General features: G+C 40.0%; 2 protein-coding genes across 2 annotated transcripts in view; both read left to right on the top strand.

The window, feature by feature from the left end:
* The first annotated feature begins 1,891 nt into the window (after nucleotides 1-1,891).
* On the top strand, nucleotides 1,892-3,768 carry LOC307139852 (uncharacterized protein). Its single transcript, XM_079838974.1, has 3 exons — nucleotides 1,892-2,660; nucleotides 2,817-2,922; nucleotides 3,006-3,768. The coding sequence occupies exons 1-3, from the start codon at nucleotides 2,341-2,343 to the stop codon at nucleotides 3,423-3,425; spliced, it is 846 nt and encodes a 281-aa protein (XP_079695100.1). The 5' UTR covers nucleotides 1,892-2,340; the 3' UTR covers nucleotides 3,426-3,768.
* Nucleotides 3,769-8,527: 4,759 nt separating this feature from the next.
* Nucleotides 8,528-25,310, top strand: part of LOC307139515 (uncharacterized protein) — a 34,507-nt gene continuing 17,724 nt past the window's right edge. Inside the window, 10 exon segments of the mRNA XM_079838510.1 lie at nucleotides 8,528-9,071; nucleotides 9,579-9,674; nucleotides 9,789-10,019; nucleotides 10,130-10,152; nucleotides 10,235-10,353; nucleotides 18,637-18,914; nucleotides 18,916-19,204; nucleotides 22,247-22,540; nucleotides 22,610-22,713; nucleotides 22,926-23,100. Coding sequence (XP_079694636.1) covers nucleotides 8,676-9,071; nucleotides 9,579-9,674; nucleotides 9,789-10,019; nucleotides 10,130-10,152; nucleotides 10,235-10,353; nucleotides 18,637-18,914; nucleotides 18,916-19,204; nucleotides 22,247-22,540; nucleotides 22,610-22,713; nucleotides 22,926-23,100 — 2,005 coding nt within the window. The 5' untranslated portion in view covers nucleotides 8,528-8,675.

The following is a 25,310-nucleotide window of genomic DNA, read 5'->3' as shown; positions in this document are numbered from 1 at the left end:
TGTGTGTGTGTGTGTGTGTGTGTGTGTGTGTGTGTGTGTGTGTGTGTGTGTGTGTGTGTGTGTGTGTGTGATTAATGGTTAAACAGTGTAAATTAATGGTGTGCTGGGCTAACTAGAGCTCTTCTTAAAACATACTTTGTTCTTATATTTGTATAAGTATATAGGCTATTCTTTAGGTAGGAATAAAATACAATACCGTTTTTATTTGTATGTATTTTCTACACTTCAGACAGGTGTCTGTCCGGATTTGTGTATAAATGCAAGACGTCACATTAGGCTATTCAATTTGTTTCGTTTTGTGAAGAAAAGGATATGTAAATGTGAAGATGAGAACGTTTGTTCGTGGACGTGTATTGTTTGGAGGATTCAAACGATTCATTGCTTGCACAAGAGCGCATATGAGGAAAACACTCGGACAGTGTGTGAAATAGTATTATAATAAGGGAAAATTTCCCATAGTTACCAAATGACCGTTAATAGTGTTCAAATATAGGCATCATTGTGACACTTACCGCTACATGTTCTTTTCAGGGTGGAATTCTTGTATGCTGAGAGATGTCAGTTCGTTGTGGTGCACACAACATGCATCGCATTATGAAACTATTCTTTTTGACATCTTGGAGTGAAAACATAGACTGAACTTGAGGCCACGGGCAATCTGCCTCCCGTAGCTCACACACATCTTCCGACTAAACGCGCGCTAATTATAAGCGGGTGATGCGTAGCAACCTCTCGCGAAGCAGCCTCTCCAACGTTTCGCGAGACTTGCGAAAGTCATATTCACTTATTTTAATATATATAATATAATTATTACCATTTGACAGTAACGGAGGAACGCCACCGAATGTAACTAAGTAAAAGTACAGTTTTTTCACAAGAAATTTACTTGAGTAAGAGTAAAAGTACCCATCTTTAAATCTACTCTAAAATTACAAGTTACCCAAAAAATGTACTCAAGTAAATGTAACGAAGTAAATGTAATTCGTTACTACCCACCTCTGTGTACGGCTGCAACAGCCATGCTTCAGTTTCTCTCCTGAGTGCGGTTCTGTGTAACCTATTCTTAAGGTTCACTTCTGACACCACATAATATATCCTATAATATCTTTCAAAAAAGCACGTAGTCATGTCTCACTCACATGTGGAACGTCTTTTCTTTATTTACGTCACTGTAATGAAGTCCCTATCCTTACACAAACCACAAGACTTCTGGAACAATGTCCTCTGGACAGACGAGACCAAAGTGGAGATGTTTGGCCATAATGCACAGCACCACTTTTGGTGAAAACCAAACACAGCATATCAGCACAAACACCTCATGCCAACTGTCCATCAGCTGATGGAGGGGTGATGATTTGGGCTTGTTTTGCAGGCATCTTGGGCTGCGTTCACACTGCAGGGCTTAATGCTCAATTCCGATTTTTTGAAAAAATGCGATTTTTTTGCAAGGCCGTTCACATTTCCAATTAAATGCGACCTTTTGTGATCTCCTGTGTGAACGTGAAATGACCCAGAAGTGACCCGCATGCGCAGAAGAGTACTCAACGGTCAACGACGTCACTTGTTGTTTACGGAAGTAGCCAAATATGGGTGTCAGCATTGGAGTTCGTTTAGCTTTATTAAAGTTATTTTCACAACGGAGCCAGCACCATTACAACCTTCTCATTTTAAGAAGAAAATTAAAAAAGAGGAGGAGAGCAAGGTTTTTGGCCATGGCGTTTTGTGGAGCAGTGGTAGCAACGTCGGTACAGAGAACCGTGTGTGTGCGGAGTCGCAGCCAGGAGTGGTGGGATACTGATGTGAGTGGCTTTACTGATACCGAATTCGTCAGTAACTTCAGAATGACCAGATCCACCTTCAATTATGTTTGTGAGCGCCTTCAACAAACTTTGTCACGGGAAGAGACACGTCTGCGGCGGCCCATAACAGTGCAGAAACGCGTTGGAGTTGGAGTGTATTGGCTAGCAACAGGTGCGTACTTCTTCTTTCATTGGCGGTTAGCAACTATTTCTTGTGCATTACCGCCACCACTGGACTGGAGTAAGGAACGGGAGTTACTGACTATTCTGTACTATTTTAAACAAACAAAACTAACAAATAAAACAAAAAAATAAAAACAAATAAAGTAGAGTTTATATCCTTTTAAAAAGGCCTGTACTTTTCAAAAAAGAAAGTAAGAAACCAAAAATGTATCCTAAACTTCTTTTCAATAAGGTCTTAGTATCTAGAGACACTTTCTTTGCTTCCAGCTGAGTAACAAGCCTTTGCCTAGCCTGATTGTATTTATGACAGTAAATTATTACTGTGCTCCCATTGTCCCAGATATATTGACACTTTTGAATGATTTTAACAGGTGCGTGCTATCGTACGATAGCTAACTTGTTCGGCATAGCCAAGTCTACGGTCTGCTCCATTGTACACGAGTTCTGCAAAGCAGTTCGCCGTGTCCTCATGCCCCATTACATAAAACTGCCCAAAGGGGATGACCTGCAAGAGGTCATGGAAGGCTTCCGCCAGAGATGGGGTTTCCCGCAGTGTGGAGGAGCTATTGATGGGAGTCATATCCCCATCATTGCTCCAGAGGATAACCACGCAGAGTATTTCAACCGCAAAGGGTGGCACTCGGTTCTGCTCCAGGGTGTCGTGGATCATCGGTTTTGGTAAGAAATATAGATATTGTTATTATAATAGTTTCAAATTACTGTACTTGCCTCACTTTGTTGTGGTACAACCATACATCTGCAATAAATCTTATCCTTGAAAATAAATAAATTCTACCATGGCATATTCAGTATTTTAACACTGTCTTCCAACAGCTTCACCAACATCTATGTTGGATGGCCAGGGAGTGTTCATGATGCGAGGGTACTCCGGAATTCCCATGTGTACTCACTCGCAGAGAGAGGGGAGCTTTTTCCACCAGTGAGTAATCTAGTAATAGTGATTTATAACGTATACAATCTGTCTTTAATTATTTAGATTTTTTTGTGCTTTTAAATCTTAAGGACACTGAGGAGATAATGGGCGTTCAAGTGCCAATTATGCTGCTCGGTGACCCGGCTTATCCCCTTCGAAGCTGGCTGTTAAAAGGATACTGTGACACAGGGACCCTGACAGTTGAGCAGAAGTACTTCAATGAGCGCCACAGCAGAGCCAGGATGACTGTGGAGTGCGCATTTGGCCGACTGAAGGGCCGGTGGAGGTGCCTTGCTAAACGGCTGGATGTGGACGTTTCCCTCGTCCCCACCATAATCAGTGCATGTTGCACACTCCACAATGTGTGTGAAATGCACGGGGAAAGTTATGAAGAGGCTGGTGGAACTGTTCCTCATGTTGAGAGATGGGCTGAAGGAGGGGGATTTGTAGATGTGCAGCCAGCAAGAGTCAGAGAAGCACTGGCTCAGCTTTTTGTTAGCCAACGTTGAGCTAATATATTTATCTGTACATATATTTGCATTTTTTTTTACACATTTTTCTAATGTAATACTATATTTTTTAACCTGCGTAGGTTGCATTTAATCGTAGTTTGTTTATAGTGGGATATTTTAAGTGTTTAAGTACTTTTCAGCTTTACTGTCATTTTTTGGCTTTAGAGTTAGTTTCTGTTTCATTACAAGGTCTTCAATATCATTTATCGCAATATTTTAATGTCTCAATATATTGAATTCTGTTATCTTGACAGGCCTAACCACAAATTAGTTTTGTGCTGCTTTGCTGAATTGTTACCATAGCTGCAATAAGTTTATAAATAACATTTTCAATACTGTTATTGTTGTTGTTTCATTTTTATTAAGAGAAAATAGTGTGGCTATAATAGTGCAAATTTTTTCCACGTTCTAACACCACAGAATAATAACACTGACAGGAAAACTTCAGTGTATTAGCAAACAAATACAATACAACATATTCAATGTAGCGTCAGGTATTTTCCATCAAGTATTTGCCATCAACAAATCAAAATTACCTTGCATTTCAATAACCTTCACACTTCAACCTGAATATTGTGCAAAACTGCATCATTGGTTATAAAACGTTAATGACAGTCATTCATAACATTGTAAAGTGGGTTTCATCTTCTTCAGACTGGAAAGGTGGCTGATGATCCTCGTTGTTGAAAGCCTGTTGACCCTGAGTATTTGCCGGTGCCTGGAAAAATGACTGCGTGAGACGGGGATGTGGATGAGTATTATTGAAGGGCAGTGGTTGATTTAAATCTTGAAAAAAGGGCAGGGGCTGGGTGGGAGATGGAGAGGAAGCCACAGGAAACCGTGAGGAATGATGAGTAGGAGGATGAATTGGATTGTAAAGCTGAGAGGGCTGAATTGGTGCCTGGTAGAAAGGTGGCTGTGGAGGCTGGGTTGATCGCTCCATAAACTGAGATATCATGGCGAACATTTTACGATCATGCTCATGCTGAGCTGCTTGCATCTTCAACAAAAGATCTGTGTCGTCATCTTTAAGGGCACTGGTAATCTTGTCAGCAAACACCTCCAGCGTTGCCTCCATCTTGGATTTTCTTGTTCTCTTCTTGGCAGTAGTAGCTGTAAAAAGAAAAAAAGAACAGATCAAAATAAGGACTACAATGTTTATTTTTTTTATTAGTATAACAGTAAAAGCGCCAAGATCTCCAGTTTATATCTAGTAATAATTATGATTATAATTAATATGATTATAATTAATATGATTATAATTAATAATTATGATTATTTCTGATTATTTATGGCCATTTATAAACAATACTAAGCTGTTCAGGAGTAGAAGCCAGTTCAACATTCAATTCAAACAAATTAATTTCATATAACATGTTTTAGGTCGAAGGTTGCCAAGACTTATATCAACCTCTTAACTTCTGCCTTAACCGAGTGCATTTTCTTGGGCTTTACCCAAATATAAAAGCTTACATTGATCTCACATTGTCGTGTTGCCGTCACTTTTTGACTGTTTTTTATGATCACTCGACTTTATCATATTTGTTATTTCTTTTTGTCATGTTTTTGTCACTTTTTATTGCATTTTTGTAACATTTTCGTTGCTTTTTTTTTTTTCAAGAAGCTTTTAGATTTGGGTAATGACAAACTGTAGAAAATGTGCTCGGCTCAGGTGGGGGTTGAGAGGTTAATTGAGTAGGAAAACGATCAAAATACAGCCAAGAACTTTCTTACAAGCAGTGGGTGTGGAAGATGCATAGCTGTTCACAGATGTATCTTCACTTGCTGCAGAACTTTCTTCGGAGGTAGAGGCAGAAGGCGAAAAAGCTGCAAGGGTCCCATCACCTGTGTGTGCATTTAACAAACTGTCACGCATCGTATTATAATGTTATAAAGTTAAGTCACAGGTAACTATAGGCCATGTGCAAATAACCCACCTGTATCACCGCAAGAGCTACTAGCTGGGCTGGCCGCGACAGCTGCGGGACCTGGGCTGTTCTCCTCGGGCTCCTCTTGGGCAAAGCAGCTGTCCAACAGTTCTAGTGGCTGAACGCTGGGCTTATCCCCCAAAAGGCGGTCCAGCTCTTCATAAAATGGACAGGTGATACGTTGACGGCCACTTCGTTTGTTCCAGTCTTTAACCTCCTTGTATTTGGCTCGGAGGCTTTTTATTTTTCGCTGGCATTGGAGCCAGGATCGCCTGTAACCACGCTCGGCCATTTCGCTTGAAATGTTTTCAAAGACCGCCCGGTTCCGATAAGAGCCCTCGAGTTTGGCCTGAATAGAGCTGTCCCCCCAAATATGAATTAATTCAGAAATCTCGCTTCCCTTCCACTGACTGGTCTCAGCATCGTCCGCCATAGTTGTTTATTTTTTTTTATTTCCCGCCTACTTCAACGTACAATGATGACGTTTGTCGCGTATCAACGACGTGCGGGTCGGATACATGTGACCTGGCAGTTCAGACTGAAGACGCATTTGAAAAGATCGGATATGTATCGGATTTGGACCACATACCCAAGTGGCCTGGGTCGCATTTGAAAAGATCGGATCTGTGTCGTTCAGACTGTCATGAAAAGATCAGATACAGGTCGCATAAGGGCAAAAAAATCGGAATTGGGTCGTTTCAGCCTGCAGTGTGAACACAGCCTTGCAGTCGTTGAGTCGACCATGAACTCCTCTGTATACCAAAGTATTCTAGAGTCAAGTCTGAGGCCATCTGTCCCACAGCTAAAGCTTGGCCGAAATTGGGTCATGCAACAGGACAATGATCTCAATTTTATATTTATATTTAAACCATTCAAAAGTGTGCCCTTTCTTTTTCACAGGACTGTATATCAGCTGCTTGCCAATCTTTGCACAAAGTCGTTTCACAGAGGCTTAGTAACTTAACCTGCAGGTAATCATTAAAGTGAAAATATTTGATCACACTTTCTATTTAATCATCAATACAAGGCCTATTACAACAGAACAACACCAACAGAAACGAGTAGTATGAAGCTGCAGACTCGGAGCCTGCTGCATCTACAGTCCCGCACCCAGAGTCCCGCATTCTCAGGCCCCTCGTTTTTCGCCTTCTATCAAATTGGATCGTGTAAACAATGCAATTGCAATGTGAAGGATTTAGGCCGAAACGTGAGTATCATCAATTTTATTTAACACATTTATTTTTTAATCAAACCACTTTATAGTCATCGACACCAACATGAATAGCTCATTTAATATTTGTAAAGATAGTTTTTTCCCGAAAATACTTTTTATAGGTTAGCAGACTTTTTGTAGACAAGCCATTGTAAAATCCGATTAAAATTAAGGTAGACCAATTAAATACATTGAGTGTGAGTGTATTAATATCAAAGAATGTCATCATTCATTATTTAATCAGATTTACAGTTTGACCTTTTTTTTATTACCTTTTATCTTAAAACTATAAATTGAATTAATTAATGTCAAATGGAGTAATTTTTTACTTTATATAATTTATGTAGCCTACTTAAATGAGTAGCCTATACTTATACAACTTACATATTAAAATTAATCCATGTTAATTAAACTGTGATATGAAGTTGTTGATATGAAGGATCCTGCAAATGGTGAAATAACTGTATCTGAATATATAAATATGTGAATATATATATATATATATATATATATATATATATATATATATATATATATATATATATATACACACACACACACATATATAATGAATATATATAATATAAATATGAAATAATGTATATAAAATAACACTTTTTGTTTGCCCCACAGGATGTTCTCAATGGGAAACCAAAGTGGTTTCCCCCAAACCCATGTGTGCCAGTCTACATGGACAATAAGCAACAGCAGACATTCTTTCTGAACCCCTCAAAGCTCTGCTGGTTAAGTCTAAAACTCAACTGAACTTCACAGATGAAGTGGAGTTAATTTGTAGTTTTCTTTTCCTGAGGTGGGCCCAAACATGTTTGTCAATTGGATTGTTTCTATTATTGCCATATATGCAATGTTTTATATGTTAATTAATTAATTAATTTATGTGGACAGGCCATCATTCATGGCCTATGTGAGATGCAGGCATTGTCCTGGCAGGAGGCTGAGGAGGTGTTCCTCAGTGGCCTTACTTATAACCCTAGGTATGCTTGTAATTTGCATTTGCAAAAAATATATAATTTATTATTACACAATATTTTTGACAATGGCAATTATTTTAGTGAAGTCGAGGAATTTGACAGAGCGACTGCCAAACGAATGAAAAAACAGTCACCTACCAGAAAGTAAAGTTATTATTTTACCTTATGCAATTGAAGATGAAAAGTAAAGTCACTAACAAAATTCTTTCTTACTTTTTTCTTTGTCCTTTTTACAGCAACATGATGTTTAGGTGATCGTTAAATAAAGTACAGAATTGTTTATTATTGGTGTTTTGTCTATTCTTATTTGAGTTTTGAGCTTTGCATTGCATTCAAAATATCAAAAAAAAAACGTTTGTAATGGCATGGTATATGTTAATTAGACCATTAGGTTGAACTGAAAGAAACATTGGAATTTGAAAAACATTGAGGCAATATAATAATCACACAATATTAATATTGATAATAAGATAGTTCAATCTGTAATTGAATCTCTTCCATCAGTAATTTTCTTTCGATTAGGCTAGCCTACCACCCACACTCAAAAAATAACTACTGGGTAATTTGTTAGTCAGAGAACACAGTGTGTTTTTTGGAACATGCACTGAGCAGGGAACGCAAATATGTTATTTTGTTATTATTTTGTGTTAATTTATGTGAAAAACTTTAAAAGAAGTGAGACCGTTATATTGCATCCGGAGTCTGAGAATGCGGGACTCTGTGTGCAGGTGTTATACGATCTTCCGAACAGCAGGAGGCGCTGTCTCGAAAAACGAGGGGCCTGAGAATGCGGGACTCTGGGTGCGGGACTGTAGATGCAGCAGGCTCCAGCTTCATAATGTTGACAGAAACTCAGAAATCCAGTCTGTCTTCAGAAGCTCCACCCTCTTACAAAACCAGGAAATGACTAGTCATTATTTCTAACTTTCATTTTTACTGAAAGCTGAATCGAGTCAGTGTTGTGAAGAACAGAGGACACTTTATATTAGGATACTTGTGTATTTCTGAATTATCCCAGATTAGATTTTGATTGTAATGGTTATTTACTTTTCAAACCAAAGACCAGAAAGTGAAACTAAACTGTAGATCATTGGATATTTTACAAGACGAGGAAATGGATTCAAAATCTGCAGAAGAGCTTTATTGTCCTATTTGCTGTGAAATCTTCAAGATTCCTGTTTTATTGTCCTGTAGTCACAGTATTTGTAAAGAGTGTCTACAACAGTTCTGGAAAACTAAGGAAACTCAGGAGTGTCCCGTTTGCAGGAGAAGATCCTCAAGAGGTGAACCGCCAGTTAATCTTGCATTAAAAAACTTGTGTGAGTTGTTCCTGATGGAGGGAAAAGAGAGGCGTTCATCAGAGTCTGAGGAGATCTGCAGTTTACACAGTGAGAAACTCAAACTCTTCTGTCTGGAGGACAAACAGCCTGTGTGTGTAGTGTGCAGAGACTCAGAGAAACACACCAAACACACATTCAGACCCATCAGTGAAGTGGTTTCATCTTACAAGGTAAGACAAATGTCTCTCATTTCATGCTAAATACAGTGATAAACATAGAAACAGTAATAAATCAGTATTTATTTTTGCTCTGACTAAATCTCCATGACTTACTACTGATATAAAACTCTGCACTGCTTCGACCGCTCGGATGTTCAAATCTTCTTGAATGTAACAGCATTGGCACAAAACATGTTTTGAAAACAATAGAAATGTCATGAGTTATTCATATTTTTTCATTGATAATATGTGATTTATAACAAGACACACCTAAAAGTGATAGTAGTATCTTTTACAACTGCATGGATATAATAATTAAGAATCGGCCGTTGCAAAATCCACATTTGTTTGGTGAAAACAAGATTTCTTGATGTTCAACCTTTCCAAATTATATAAAAAATTGTCCTGAGAATGACCCATTCAACATATAAATAATATAACACGAAAAACATCCAGACACACAATGTTTAAACCTCTTATAGCTTCACAAGTTTCACAGATTTTCATCTTAACCTGTAGGAGGAATTTAATACAGCGCTGACGTCCTTACAAAACAAGCTCAAACATGGAGAAGAAATGAAAGGAGAGTGTGATAAAACAATCCAACACATCGAGGTGAGGATGTGTAAAGAGTTAAACACTCAACATTCACACACACAGTTTATTATTGACATTAGTGGAGTGTGTGTTCACACAGAGCTGACTGAAGTGAATGTGATGTGATTTCAGTCTCAAGCTGAGCACACAGAGCGTCAGATTAAAGAAGAGTTTGAGAAGCTTCATCAGTTTCTCAGAGACGAAGAAGAAGCTACAATCACTGCACTGAGGGAGGAAGAGGAGCAGAAGAAGCAGATGATGAAGGAGAAGCTGGAGGAGATGAACACACACATCTCAGCTCTTTCACACACAATCAGAGACATGGAGGAGATGATGAAAGCCAATGACGTCTCGTTTCTAAAGGTGACCAATCAATCTGGCTTCATTCTTTGAGCAGAAAACAACTTGAGACTCACTGACAATGAGAGTGTTTGATAAGATATTAACATGTTTTCAAACTCTATATTTTCCAGAACTTTAGCGTCTCAATGGAAAGGTGAGTGAGCTGCTCGTATCTCTTCTCTCAGTGGATCTGAACTCAAATTCACTGCAGTTCTGACTCCTGAATGTTCCTCCAGAGTCCAGATCTCACAGCCGGATCCACGGATGAGTTCTGGAGCTTTGATTGATGTGTCCCGTTACCTGGGTAACCTGCCGTTCAGAGTCTGGAAGAAGATGCTGGAAACTGTCCAACACAGTGAGTCTCAGCAGATCTGACACCAGCGCAAAACATCCTTCAGATAGAAACACACACAACATTAACATCTGAGAGAAATATATTTAATAATCTCTTGAATTTGTGAGTGAATCTGAACTGTATTTCAGAAGATCATCAGATCATACAGTGAACTCATAATGACTACAGAAGTCTGTTCCTCATGGTCTCTGCTTATGTATTAGGATACAATAGTGTTTATTAAGTTGGCCTGGAAGAGCCATTTAATTAAATTTAATCGGCCAATCCGATTAAACGTAATATTATTATTATTATTTTTCTTACTCTAAATTTCTGACTCTAATGCTGCGTTCACACCGGACGCGAATGACGTGATTCGCTCGAGTGATTTACATGTTAAGTCAATGCAAAGACGCGAATAGACATTCTGCGGTGCGATTCGCGCGAATGAGGCGGCGAGAATTGAGCGTTTGACGCGTGAATGGCGCGAATCGCCCAAGTTGAAAAATCTGAACTTTGGCGGATATTCGCGCCACGTTAGCCAATCAGGAGCTTGCTCTAGTAGTGACAACAATGAGGAGAAAATCTGTATATTAAAGAATTAGTTCACTTTAAAATAAACTTTTGCTGATAATTTACTCACCCCCATGTCATCCAAGATGTCCATGTCTTTCTTTCTGCAGTCGAAAAGAAATTAAGGTTTTGGATGAAAACAGTCCAGGGGTTTCCTCCATATAATGGACTTCAATGGGCTCCAAACGGTTCAAGGTTCAAATGACAGTTTCAGTGCAGCTTTAAACGATATCAGACGATGAATAAGGGTCTTATCTAGCCAAACGATCAGTTTCTGCGAGAAACCCAGCAGTATTTATGCTATTATTTTACCTCTTATCAGACGAACGTGATCATCTCTGAGCTCCGCCATAACTTCCGCAAAGTGAGGTCAAATACGATCGTGGTCATAGATATATCGATAGTAGATGCCTCATTCTACTGGACCGTGCAGGCGCTAATGAGGCATCTACGTATACATCTATGACCACGCTCGTATTTGGACCGTTTGGAGCCCATTGAAGTCCATTAAATGGAGAAAACCCCTGGAATGTTTTCATCCAAAACCTTAATTTCTTTTCGACTGCAGAAAGAAAGACATGGACATCTTGGATGACATGGGGGTGAGTAAATTATCAGCAAAAGTTTATTTAAAAGTGAACTAATCCTTTAATATCTGGTTCAGACAATATAATTATCACTGTGATAACATGAAATTACATGAAATACAAACCAGTCTCTTTTCGTTAAATGCAATGTATGATCAATAATACAAAAGTAGAAGTAAAAGGTATAATAAGCAGTGTTGGGGAAGCTACTCTGAAACAGTAGTTTGACAAGCTACAAGCTACTTAAACATGAAAGTAGTTCAACTACAGCCAAGCTACCCTTCTGAAAAAGTAGTTAGATACACTACAAGTTACTACCAAAATGTAGCTAGCTACATCGAAACTACTTTTATTTATTTTTTATTTTTTTACAATTAAATGCATATTTACAAATAACTGAATAATCGTTAATGAAGAATGTTTTAAGTTAAATGTTTGGGGTTTAAAACAATGCAATACAATTATGATAAGAGTAAAGTTTTATTTTGTAAACTATCCAAATATACAATACTCAAATGTAGTCTATGGGCCCTATCTTGCACCCAGCGCAATTGACTTTGTACACCGACGCATGTGTCATTCCTATTTTGCACCCGCGCAAAGCGCGCTTTTCCCTCCACAGAAGCACGTCGCTAAACTAGTGAATGAACTTGCGCTACCTGGGCGGTTCAGCGCAAAAAAGGAGGCGTGTTCCGGCGCAAACAATCCCTGGAGCTATTTTGCTGTTCCATTAAACAATTGCGCCACTGACCAGAAAAAAACCTAGTCTAAAGTCAGTGGCGCGTTGTTCATTATGCTATTTTAAGGGCGCATGCTTGACCATAATGTATAGCGTGCACAACGCGCATACACTTTGCTCATGTAATCTACACAGATGCAACAGTTATTTTTGCAAATCATAAATTGTTACACTAAAAAATATTAACACATGAGATGACGGAAATCATTGTGGTGTGCCACGAAGATGTGGAAAAATAGGCATAAATCTAGCTCACAAATTATTCAGGCTAATTGTAGTCTAATAATTAAGAAGACCTGTTTGCCCAATAGTGGCAACTTCTGGCAAGACATATATGTATATAAGGACATCTATCAAATTGGTTTGTCCGTCAAGAACCAGGAAAAAAAAATCGTTGAGGGTGGACGCAGCGATGTCCTCTGCTGGCGTCAGGTCCTGAGTAGAGGCAGATCCACCTCCCGTTACACGGCGTGCCCGATTGATGCTGGCAAGCTTGGACTTTCCCCGTCTTCTGATGTCATTGTAGCGCTTGCGGCACTGGTGCGACGTCCTGGGGATGCCATCTGATGAAACAATTGTGGCTATTTCCTCCCACGCCTGTTTAACCGACGCTATTTTGGGTGGGTTTCTCCCATCCCCATACAACACAACTTCTCTGTCTTTCACTGCTCTTACAAGAACATCAGTATCCTCGGCTGTGAACCGCTCCTGGCGTGCGCCTGGTAAATACGCCATAATAATAGCAATCCATAATGGAACTTGCGCACCTGCTTTTACAGGGAATGTTGGATGACGCTCTGATTGGTTTATTCACGTTACGCCCAAACCACACCTATGAATAATGAAGCTACTTCAGACCAACCCATTTTAGATTTGCGCCGGGCGCAAGAGCCATTTATCCCGCCGGGAAAATAGCAACAGCGCCGAGACCCGCCCACAAAGTTACTTGCGCTTCGCGCTTTGACACTTGCGTTTCAGATCGTTAAAATAGGGCCCTATATCTCAAACTGACTGTCAAGTGCAAAATCGCTACAAATGTCATGTCCCATCAATGCAGGAACAAAATATAAGCAACTTTGATACACAGGAGTAGACAAAAATGCATATATATATATATATATATATAGCAGGATAATCAATTCAATGCATTGCAGGCTCGTCAAAACACAAAACGTAATGTAGCTTTTGGTCGCGCTACACCGCTACTTGCTGGAAAAAGTAGTTAGCAACTGGAAAAGCTACATTGTTTTAAAAGCAACTGAGCTACTGACAAGCTACTGAAAAATGTTGTTAAGTGTTGGGGTAACAGCTTAGGACCCCGGACCAGTAGTGAAAAATGAAGACCAGGAGTCAGGAGTCAGATGAATTAAAGAAAATTTACTGAAGAATAGTTTGCAGTTTCATCAGCAGAAGCCAGCTTCAGAGGAGTTCGTAGGCTGCGCTCCCTCTAACAGTCTCCCCGCCTCCGTCTAACGTACATACAATTTTCTGAACAGTTATACTGTTTTCAAGGTCTAGACACGTCATTACTGCCTTGTGGAATGATTCTGATTGGTTCTAACAACATGCAACGTAAGCAACTTTCCACACGTAGACAGATAGAAGCATATATCTCTAAAAATGCGTAGACTTGATGTCGCCCAGGCCCAGATTAGTCTCCAGTGACCTCGGAGGTCACAGAAAAGCGTCTAAAGGTCTGGCATCGCCTGCAGGAAGGCCCATATCCAATACTGGATCTGCACAAATCATACAACGCACACACACAATACTCCAGAGAATACCAGTTTCCACCAAGGTCGGGACATCTTAACTAACTATCAACAAAGCTGAATCTGCAAAACATGCTGATACTAACTCTACTTCAGAAGTGACTTTATTCTATTCTATAAAGAAAGAAGATATATCAAAGAGGTACATTTTTCCCTGAGTCCCCAAAGAATCCCACAGATGTTACAGGGATGACCCCGGGGGGGGGGGGGGGGGGGGTCACCTCAGGAAGACATATAGTTAACACATGCTGATCTCGTTTGACTCCCTGGAGTGTTATTACTACACCAAGGGCATCTGCCTGCCAGCACGTCTTGACACAGACATCAGAGCAGCACCTCAACAATAGGAATTCAAAAGCACAGCAAAAACACTTCAATCATCAAAATCACTCATTGAATACAGAGAGAATTAAATATAAAAGGTTATGTGTGAATTGATTTAGTAAATGTAGGAAATGGTTATACATTGATTATCATTATTTCTTATTTTGATATTAGATCATAAAATCATTCTTGAAGGATATGTGTCTGATGAAGAGACAAGTGATGTTTGGCTTGACCCTTGACCCTTCATAAGTTAGTAGCTTAGCTACTTGTAGTTAAAGGGGTGATGAATTGAGAAATCAACTTTCCCTTGAGCTTTTGATATATAAGAGGTCATGGCAAATATAAGAATATCCTGTGAGTTTCAGAGCTGAAAACTTTCTTGTTAGTCAAAGAAAAGCTTTTATAGACACCAGACCCTGAAAACGATCTTGTGCTTCACCTTTACGTCATCGCACGACGAAACACCGCCTCTACAGAATAATAAGCAGGTGTAATTCAGTAGCCCCGCCCACCGACTCATGGAGCTGGTCGGATTGTGCTAACCAGCAGCAATAAACATGCCGAGGATATCACGATATTGCGCTATTCCTGGTTGTGGAAGAACACAGTCGCTGCATAAGCTTCCCTCGGATCCTAATATTAGGATCATGTGGTTGAACTTTATTTTTAATGAAGTTCCAGCTCACGTGGGGATTTGCAGACATATTGAGATTGAAACGCAATGCTGTGCCTTCTATATTGGATCCGAATGGTGCAGCACACTTATGTGAGTAAAACATGTTTTTTATACGTGATAGTATTGCATTGTTACAGATCGTTTGATATGTGTACGATTGTGTAGTGATTATGTGTAGAGAGACTTGTTGTAACATTATGTGTGTCTCTGCGCGAGTGTGTGTGTCTCCGCGCGAGTGTGTGTCTGTGTGTGTCTCCGCGCAAGTGTGTGTGTGTCTCCGCGCAAGTGTGTGTATCTGTGTGTCTCCGCGCGAGTGTGTGTGTCTCCGCGCGAGTGTGTGTGTATGTGTCTCCACACGAGTGTGTGTGTGTCTCCATGCGAGTGTGAGTGTGTGTCTCCGCCCGAGTGTGTGTGTGTGTGTGTGTGTGTGTCTCCGTGCGAGTGTGTGTCTCCGCCCGAGTGTGTGTGTGTGTGTGTGTGTCTCCGTGCGAGTGTGTGTCTCCGTGCGAGTGTGTGTCTCCACCTGAGTGTGTGTGTGTGTGTCTCCCCACATGAGAGTGGGCATGTTTTTGTGAAATATCAGGACAAAAATGTGTATAATGACATAGGTATTACAAAAAGAGGGTGAAATATGAGGACGTTCCCCATGTCCTCACTTTTCAAAATGCTTATAAATCACAGAATGAGTTTTTTTTCACAGAAAGTGAACTGCACAGTCTCCTGTGAGGGGTAGGTTTAGGGGCAGTGTGTGTGTGTGTGTGTGTGTGTGTGTGTGTGTGGGTAGGTTTAGGGGCAGGGGCAGTGTGTGTGTGTGTGTGTGTGTGTGTGTGTGTGTGTGTGTGTGTGATGGGTAGGTTTAGGGGCAGGGGCAGTGTGTGTGTGTGTGTGTGTGTGTGTGTGATGGGTAGGTTTAGGGGCAGGGGCAGTGTGTGTGTGTGTGTGTGTGTGTGTGATGGGTAGGTTTAGGGGCAGGGGCAGTGTTTGTGTGTGTGTGTGTGTGTGTGTGTGATGGGTAGGTTTAGGGGCAGGGGCAGTGTGTGTGTGTGTGTGTGTGTGTGGACTGGTAATCATCACGTTATGGGGACAAAATGTCCCCACAAAGATAGCAATATCCGAAATCCTCATCCTTGTGGGGACATTTTTAGGTCCCCATGAGGAAAACATCTTATAAATCAGACTAAGTGATGTTTTTTGAAAATGTAAAATTGCAGAATGTCTCCTGTGAGGGTTAGGTTTAGGGGTAGGGGCAGTGTAGGGGGATAGAATATACGGTATGTACGGTATAAAAACCATTACGCCTATGGAAAGTCCCCATAAAAGATGAAAACCAAACATGTGTGTGTGTGTGTGTGTGTGTGTGTGATGGGTAGGTTTAGGGGCAGGGGCAGTGTGTGTGTGTGTGTGTGTGTGTGTGTGATGGGTAGGTTTAGGGGCAGGGGCAGTGTGTGTGTGTGTGTGATGGGTAGGTTTAGGGGCAGGAGCAGTATGTGTGTGTGTGTGTGTGTGTGTGTGTGTGTGTGTGTGTGTGTGTGTGTGTGTGTGTGTGTGTGTGTGTGTGTGTGTGTGTGTGTGTGTGTGTGTGTGTGTGTGTGTGTGTGTGTGTGTTGTGTGTGTGTGTGTGTGTGTGATGGGTAGGTTTAGGGGCAGGGGCAGTGTGTGTGTGTGTGTGATGGGTAGGTTTAGGGGCAGGGGCAGTGTGTGTGTGTGTGTGTGTGTGTGTGTGTGTGTGTGTGTGTGTGTGTGTGTGTGTGTGTGTGTGTGTGTGTGATGGGTAGGTTTAGGGGCAGGGGCAGTGTGTGTGTGTGTGTGTGTGTGTGTGTGTGTGTGTGTGGGTAGGTTTAGGGGCAGGGGCAGTGTGTGTGTGTGTGTGTGTGTGTGTGTGATGGGTAGGTTTAGGGGCAGGGGCAGTGTGTGTGTGTGTGTGTGTGTGTGCGTGTGTGTGTGATAGGTAGGTTTAGGGGCAAGGGCAGTGTAAGGGGATAGAAAATACGGTTTGTACGGTATAAAAACCATTACGCCTATGGAATGTCCCCACATCTCACAAAAACAAATGTGTGTGTGTGTGAGAGAGATTTAGTGTTTGTTTGATATTTTGCGAGTTCTCTGAGCATTTCCCCTAGACGATTCCTGGGACAGACGGTAGCTGAAGCTCATTAAATATGCAAATATTATCCAATCCTAGCCGTGGGCGTTTACTTTCAAGTCTTCAGTTCGACACGCCCATCAAATCCTAGTGTTTCTCAGAGAGCCTCAAAACCAAGGCAGAAAATAGCCTATTACTTATTCATTATGATGTTTCTGAATGTAAAAACCACATAAACGCCATAAGTTGACCTCAGATATCAGTATAAAAAAATTAAAAAAGCCAGTTCATGACCCCTTTAACTACTCCCCTACACTGATAATAAACTATACATGAAATAAAGCAAACAATTCAGTCAAACATTCAAAGTCAGCGCTAGTCGGCTACAACGGTAACGTAAAGCTAAATAGCCTAAAAATAAAAAAGTAAGGAAACTTCATTATTCGCGTCATTCGTGTCCAGTATCAGACCTTCAGACGGTTCTGGCTCGAGTTTCTATATCTTTTCTAACTGATCGGACTTACGCTTTTCCTAAAAATGCTGATTACTCGGTCCAACTGTCCAACTGTCAAAAATTCAAAACTAAACACTGAAGCCCAGACTCACTCCAACTGACATTCAATGAACTAAACCATAGAGACTCATTAAACTCTCTATCTATCTATCTATCTATCTATCTATCTATCTATCTATCTATCTATCTATCTATCTATCTATCTATCTATCTATCTATCTATCTATCTATCTATCTATCTATCTATCTATCTATCTATCTATCTATCATAGCAACCACCCAGAACACCATAGCAACCACCCAGAATACCCTAGCAACCACAGAACATCCTAGCAACTGCATAGCAACCACCCAGAACACCATAGCTACCACACCAAGTGTACCCTAGCAACCACATAGCAAGACCGTAGCAACCACTCAGAATACCCTAGCAACCGCATAGCAACACCCTAGCAACCACCCTGAGTACCCTAGCAACCACATAGCAAGACCTTAGCAACCACCCAAGTACCCTAGCAACCACATAGCAAGACCCTAGCAACCACACAGAGTACCCTAGCAACCACCCCAAATACCTTAGCAACCGCATAGCAACCACCCTAGCAACCACACACCCCCCAAGTACCTTAGCAACAGCATAGCAACCACCCTAGCAACCACATAGCAATACCTTATCAACCACCTTGAGTACCTTAGCAACCGTATAGCAACCGCACAGCAACCACCTGAGTACCCTAGCAACCACATAGCAGGTCTAAACTACTAACTAATACTCAAACTATTTCAAACTTTAAACTTTTCAAACTTTTTCAAACTTTCTGGTCTGTCTTTTTCAAGCCAACTTAAAGTTTGTCTCGACTAACTTTTTTATCTAGTTGAATACTGATATTAAACCTGAAGCCTCAATCCATTCTGACAGAAACTGAGAGACCATTGTTATGATTTATGATCTCTTTCAACAAAGTCTTTATATGTGTTTTATATTTACATTTCTGATCATATTTCCTCCTGTAATCTGATGTTCTTCTCTTTGCAGCTCCGTTGACTCTAGATCCAAACACAGCAGCTCCTGATCTCACACTCTCGTCTGATCTGACCAGTGTGTCGGTCAGTGATGAAGATAAAACACTTCCTGATAATCCAGAGAGGTTTGACTGTTATCCATGTGTCCTGGGATCTGAGGGCTTTAACTCAGGAACACACTGCTGGGATGTGGAGGTTGGGGACAATACAGGCTGGATTCTTGGAATAACCACAGCATCAAACCAAAGGAAGGGATGGGTTTTCTTTAACTCTAATGATTTAGGATTTCATTAAGTCTAATGTCTGGTTTGTGCTTTACGGGAACAGCAAATACATCAGCTCTAAATCCCCAGATCAACCCGGCACTGTCTTTCCTGTTAAAGTGAAGCTTCAGCGTGTGAGAGTTCAGCTGGACTATGACAGAGGAACAGTGTCATTCTCTGATCCTGTCACTAACACACATTTACACACATTCAGGACGTCCTTCACAGAGACTGTGTTTCCATTCTTATGTAATCTCTGCACAACTTCTCCTCTGAGGATCTTACCAGTTAAACTGATCATTACAGCAGAAAATCACAGTTAAATCTGATTCTGCTTCCAGATTAATTCAGTTTTGCAAATTATGCTTCAATAACACTATAATCAAAGTGTCTTATTCAATCAATTTTGGCACAAGTGTGTATTTTTGTTGGAATTTTCTCATTTCCTTTGATAAATATGTTTTACACTGGATACAGAAAAGAGTTACACTCATGAACTTAAAGGGCATATTGCAGGTTAATTTCTTTTTTTCAAAATGAATATAACCTTGTATGAAAATACCATATGAAAAATTTATGCAGGATTTAAAATGTTTTCAAAAAGACATAAGGGCACAAATTTAGTAGATAAAATGATTAGTTCATCAGAACAAATTTACAGAATTTGGAAAGATCTTTAGATTGTACAGTGTCTTCACTTTTATCTTTTTACACATTCATTTCCCACATATAATTGAATGAGGAAAGGAAAAACAACAAAAAACAGCCACAACAGACTAGCATGTTGACTATTTGAACTTAAATTTTGCTCTCCTTTCTTTCTGGGCAGCAAATTTCTCAATGACTCTCTGATTAGAGTCAGTCATCTCAGTAGAGTCATGACGTTTGCGTTGTTCAGTCAGATATTTGAGGTCTCTTACCCCCGTTGTTGAAATATTGTTGAAATGTTGAAATTGTTTGAATTAAAAGACAGGGAAAGCAATAAAGGGCATTGCTAACAACACATCCAGCCAGCCTCCTCCGTTTCTCATCACAAGCGTGTGGATCTCTGAGTGCAGCTCCTCTGACTCCGGCTGCTGCTGCTGGACCCGTTGGTCCGGTTCGGGATCCCTGTCTTCCCTATTTAACGTATCCTGGTCAATTCCACATCCTTTTCGGGAATTTAACGTAGTTTTTCTTTCTCCCAACTCTGCTTCTCCTCGTTCGATTTGCTGTATGTTTACATTCGCGAGGCCATCAACATGGCCGCCACGTCCCAGAATGCAACGCAACGCCCAAGCCCTATTATTGCAATAAATTGCAAAAAAGTTTTCTAATATATGCACGGATTGATTCGGCGCCATCGGCTGGACACTATTCGCTTGTTAGTCAGGGTTCAAAGTCCAAAGGGCGGAAAAATCAACGCTAAAACGCACTCGTCAGTTGCCCGCTAACCTTTTTGTGAATGGATGGATTTGAGAATGCGCTATATGGTTTAGTGCGAATATATTGTCTGACGTGTTTTGGACAGAGTAGACAGCATAGCTTCCAGTTTCTCCCTTGAAATGATAAGTTGTGTAGCCTACATTTTGGAAGTTTTTATTTAGAAAATAAAAAGGTTCTTTCTACACAGTCGAATGGAATACAAAAAATAAAATTTTATTTCCGCCAAAATAAAAGCTCTGTTTAATGTTTGAAAGAAAACAACATTTCTTGTTTTTAAAATAAGTCTCTTCTTCTCACCAAGGCTGCATTTATTTGATTAAAAATACAGTAAAAACAGAAATATTGTAAAATAATATTATAATGTAAAACAGCTGTTTTCTATGTGAGTGTATAGTAAAGTGTGATTTATTCCTGTGATCAAAGCTACATTTATCATCATGAGGCTACTCCAGTCTTCAGTGTCATATGATTCTTCACAAATCATTCTAATATGATGATTTGATGCTCAACAAACATCTATGATTATCAGTGTTGAACAATGTTTTTTAGGATTTTTTTGTAAAGCTTTCTATTTCAGAGAAATGCTGTTCTTTTGAACCTTCTATTCATCAAATAATCCTGGGGAAAAGTGAGCATATTCAGCATAAGAGACTACTTAAAAAAAGTACATATCCCAGTGTAAACAATATTGTAAGACTTACTGTAAGACTTTGAATATTAACGCCTGATCAGTCTTGTGGGTTTGCTACTGTTACAATTAAAAACCGTATAAGGATAAAAACATGACAGGCAGACATGATGTAACCAACACAACTACAACTAATACAATTTATACTGGGTTTGCGAATTATCAAGAATTGACAATAGTCAATCGTATTGGTGGCACAGAGGGGCCCCCAAATAAAATTCTGCTTAGGGCCCCATAAGGGCTTGGGCCGGCCCTGAGCTGAAGTGAAATAAATGCAATATTTGGCAATACACGGATGTTTCAGAGACATTATTGTCATGTTATACTTTATATACTGCTTAATACAGCATCTGTTTGTACAAGAATAAAGTTCAACATATAAGCCTACACTATCAATGAAGTGCGGTTTACATTTTTAATCAGTTTTATTTTGATAAACATGAAAATTTATCATCGCGACTACATAAAAAGAGGTTTAACCGTTATAGCATTAGTGTATTAACCGACTGCTCTCGAATCGCTCTCGCTGTACTTTGATGCCATACGTCACAGTCACGTGGCGTCAGCGCTGTCTCAAGTCAGACAACATTTCTAACCAGCATGCACTGCTTCAAGTCAGCCGCCAATCGATCTGCGCATCGCTGCATCAAGTCGAACAAGCCTAACTTCTTCTTGAGAGTGTGTATTCAATGAACACCACATGATACACCACAAATTTGATGAGCACTGCTCACCCAAGAAAAATTAAACATATGAGAGGTAAGTGTGTCGCTCACGCATTCAATCACAGGGATACAGTTTTGACTCATTTTTGTCTGATCTGAAACTAAAGGCAAAAATATGCAACTTCAGCATCTTGACGGAATCAATGATCAGAGATCAAATCGTCTTTGGAATTCATGAGAGAAAGAGAAACTGAGCTGACATTAGACAGTGCAGTCAAGATTTGTCATGCGAGCTAACTTGCTTTATTGCACTCCAGAACTTTCAGTGATGAAGGAAACACTGTTACTGACAGTCCAGTAGTCGGCGCTGTTACCCACAAAATGAAAAGACAGAGTCAAAAGCTGCACAAAAGACAGGCACAGATTCATTCAGCTGTAAAAGATGTGGCTTGAAGCATCAACCTAAACAATGCCCAGCATATGGAAAGCAATGTGCAAAATGCAAAGGCATGAACCACTTTGCTAAGCAGTGTTTTTCAAAGAATAAAACAAAGGCATCAACAAGTGTGCATGTTGCTGAAGAGACAGAATTGTCAGACGTGTTCTTTGTGGGCATGATCAATGGTGACACAGAAAGTATTCAGCAAGAATATGAAGCAAATGGAAGAAATGACTCTGATGTAAACTGTGTGTCTAAGGACAAATGGATTGTGTCACTACAAGTCAATGGAATCATTGTCCCGCTTAAACTTGATACAGGAGCGAAGGCCAATCTCATAAGCATAAGTGACATAAAGGAAATGAAAATCAAGCCACAGATAAAAAGAAACCCTGTGTCGCTCAAAACCTACAACGGACAGGACATAAAGACTCCAGGTGTGTGAAGACTCAGAGTGTGTGTCAAGAACAAAACTCATCACCTGCTCTTTGTTGTTGTTGTCCCAGATGATCATCAGTCTCTCCTTGGTGACAAAGCCTGCCAGGAATTAGGACTGGTGAAAAGAGTGTATCTCAACAGGAAACTACAAATAACACTGTTTGCAAATTTGGTGATGTTTTCAAAGGACTGGGAGCTCTACCATTCATTTACAAAATTCAGCTCAAAGAAGATACTCACCCTGTAGTCCACGCTCCAAGAAGGGTTTCCGTGCCACTGAAAGAGAAACTGAAAAAATAACTTGATAAAGTGACAGCTCTAGGAGTAATTAAGAAAGTGGAAGAGCCTACAGACTGGGTCAATTCAATGGTCTGTGTTAAACAGAAAAATGGTGATCTGAGAGTATGCATGGATCCTCAAGACTTGAATGCAAACATAAAAAGGGAGCTCTACCAGATTCCAAAGCGTGAGGAGATCACAAGTGAAATGACTGATGCACAGTACTTCAGCAATTTCGATGCTTCACAGGGATTCTGGCAATTGAAGCTTCATGAAGACAGTACAAAATACTGCACGTTCAATACACCATTTGGACGGTATTCATTTCTACGCCTAACCTTAATAGGCCTACGCATAATTTCAGCCTCAGAAATCTTTCATCGTGCCATGGAGCATATCATAGAAGGATTGGAGGGAGTTCGTACATAGTTCCATGGTTTGGGGATCATCATTGCAGGAACACAATCAGAGACTTTTCCAGCTACTTCAAAGAGTTCAGAAATATGGACTAAAGTTAAACAGAGCTAAATGTTTGTTTGGTGTCACTGAAATTACTTTTTTTAGGTGACAAGTTGTTTGGACGTGGTGTTGAACCTGACAAAAGCTAAATTCAGGCAATTATGCCTATGCAGAGTCCAGTGGACAAAAAAAGTCTGCTGAGGATAATGGGAATGGTAAACTTAATTGGTAAATTCATTCCAAACCTCTCTGCAAAAACTGCGAGCCTTAGAGAACTGTTGAATCATAGAAATGAGTTAAAGTGGACAAGTAAACATGAGAATGGAAATTGCTCAAGTCAACATTGGCAAATGAACCAGTTCTCACCTACTTTGATTCCTCTCATGCCTAGTTCAGACTGCCCGATTTTAGCCCCGATTTTGACTCACCGACAGGTTTTGCGAAATCGCAGAAAAATGGCCAAAATCATAGGCAAATCGGTGCTCGTGCACGTGAGTGACAATCACGCAGTGTGAATTATCAAAGACGCGATCAGAGAGAATCGCAGATGAGTCGCCGATGCCCGCAAGATATTTAACATGCTAAATATCTGGACCTGTCGGCATTTCAAACTCCTGCTGTGTGAAATGAGTTCTGACTGAAAAATACATCGCCAATGACCGACAGTAGGGCTGTGACGGTATGGGATTTTTTCTCACTGCGGTGACGAAGCAAATAATCTCGCGGTTTGGTTTTGTCATGTTCTAACCCTAAGCTAATTGCTATTAGCATGTAGCTATTCACTGCTAGCATGTGTAGCATGTTGAAAGTCCAGTTTGCTAGCATGAGCCAAAATACCCAACCCCCATGTCTCTATGAAGTTCTGATGCAGAGATATAGATCTTGCTGAACGGTTGCTAGGGTACTCTGTTTGGTTGCTATGGATTGGCTTGGCAGCATCCAACTATAGATAGATAGATAGTGATAGAGTGATAGATAGATAGAGTGATAGATAGAGTTGACAGAGTGATAGAGAGTGATTGTAAATATTAATAATTAACTATTAATTAGGCTAAACTTAAACAACCTTTTTTAAAATGCAATATAAAGAGCTAGCCTAGTAAGTGCTCGGCTGTTTGGCCACTTAAGTGAACCGGCAAGTCTAAATCTAAGTCTTATCTTATCTTGATCATGTGAATGGGAAGCAGAAATTCAGAGCATTGATTGGCGTTTCCATATAAGTTTTGCCCAGTTATTCACAGGATTTTCAATTTTGTTATTTCGTTTCGTATTCGCCTTAAAAAAAAATCGAATTATTAACATAGGCTAGGCCGAATAGACATATTAACAACAATAATATTAAATAAAATTTATTTATATAACTTTGTTGTTTTTTCGATATCTTTTGAGTTTAATAGGAATAATGGAACAGTTTTTGTCATTGTTTGCAACCCATTTTTTGTAGAATAAATTATTCAAAGTTTCAACAAGTTGCGTTTGGACGAGTGTGTTTATATCCACAGACTTTTACCTGAAAAACAATGTCTAAAGAAATAAGAATCGAAGTTTAGCACAACTCATCAGAACTAAGCAATGTTAGGGCAGGTTGAGCTTGACTTGTTCTTTCTGCAGCTTTCTCTTCTTTTCTCAACGGTACGGAATGGCGCCATTTCTTCAGCCAAATAGCGAGTCATGAATAATGTCGTCTGGTGCTAGTGCCGTCAACTATTGCCTAAACCGCATAAGAGAAGGATCGCCACTTGCAATTAAAATCTAACTCCAATTCTTTACGTTATGCTTTTGTCTTTTATGCCTGTGTTTGTATGTATTTAATTTAACATTATGTGTAAACATCACACGTAGCCTAGGGATGCTCATTCGGTTAATTTTCCCGACCGACAACCGCTGCTCATTATCCGATTATTAACCGTTAACTGATAAGAATTGGCATTAAATAAATATACAATTAATGAATGTCTGTGACCCGTTAAAAAGACGGGTGTATTTACTGTGCAAACAGCAGCATAAGCTACAGAACAGACTGAACAACAG

The sequence above is a fragment of the Gobio gobio genome (genome assembly GCF_949357685.1).
Source record: "Gobio gobio genome assembly, chromosome: 16".
Lineage (NCBI taxonomy): Eukaryota > Metazoa > Chordata > Actinopteri > Cypriniformes > Gobionidae > Gobio > Gobio gobio.
The sequence above is the reverse complement of the archived record's forward strand: the minus strand, read 5'-3'. Positions and strand labels throughout refer to the sequence as shown.

What these genes read in the sequence shown, in the direction of transcription:
- LOC307139852 (XM_079838974.1), top strand. Translation starts at nt 2,341, where the DNA reads ATGATTTTAACAGGTGCGTGCTATCGTACGATAGCTAACTTGTTCGGC. An exon ending in GTCGTGGATCATCGGTTTTG is followed by an intron (nt 2,661 to 2,816) that starts GTAAGAAATATA and finishes GTCTTCCAACAG; the next exon opens with CTTCACCAACATCTATGTTG. An exon ending in GAGGGGAGCTTTTTCCACCA is followed by an intron (nt 2,923 to 3,005) that starts GTGAGTAATCTA and finishes TTAAATCTTAAG; the next exon opens with GACACTGAGGAGATAATGGG.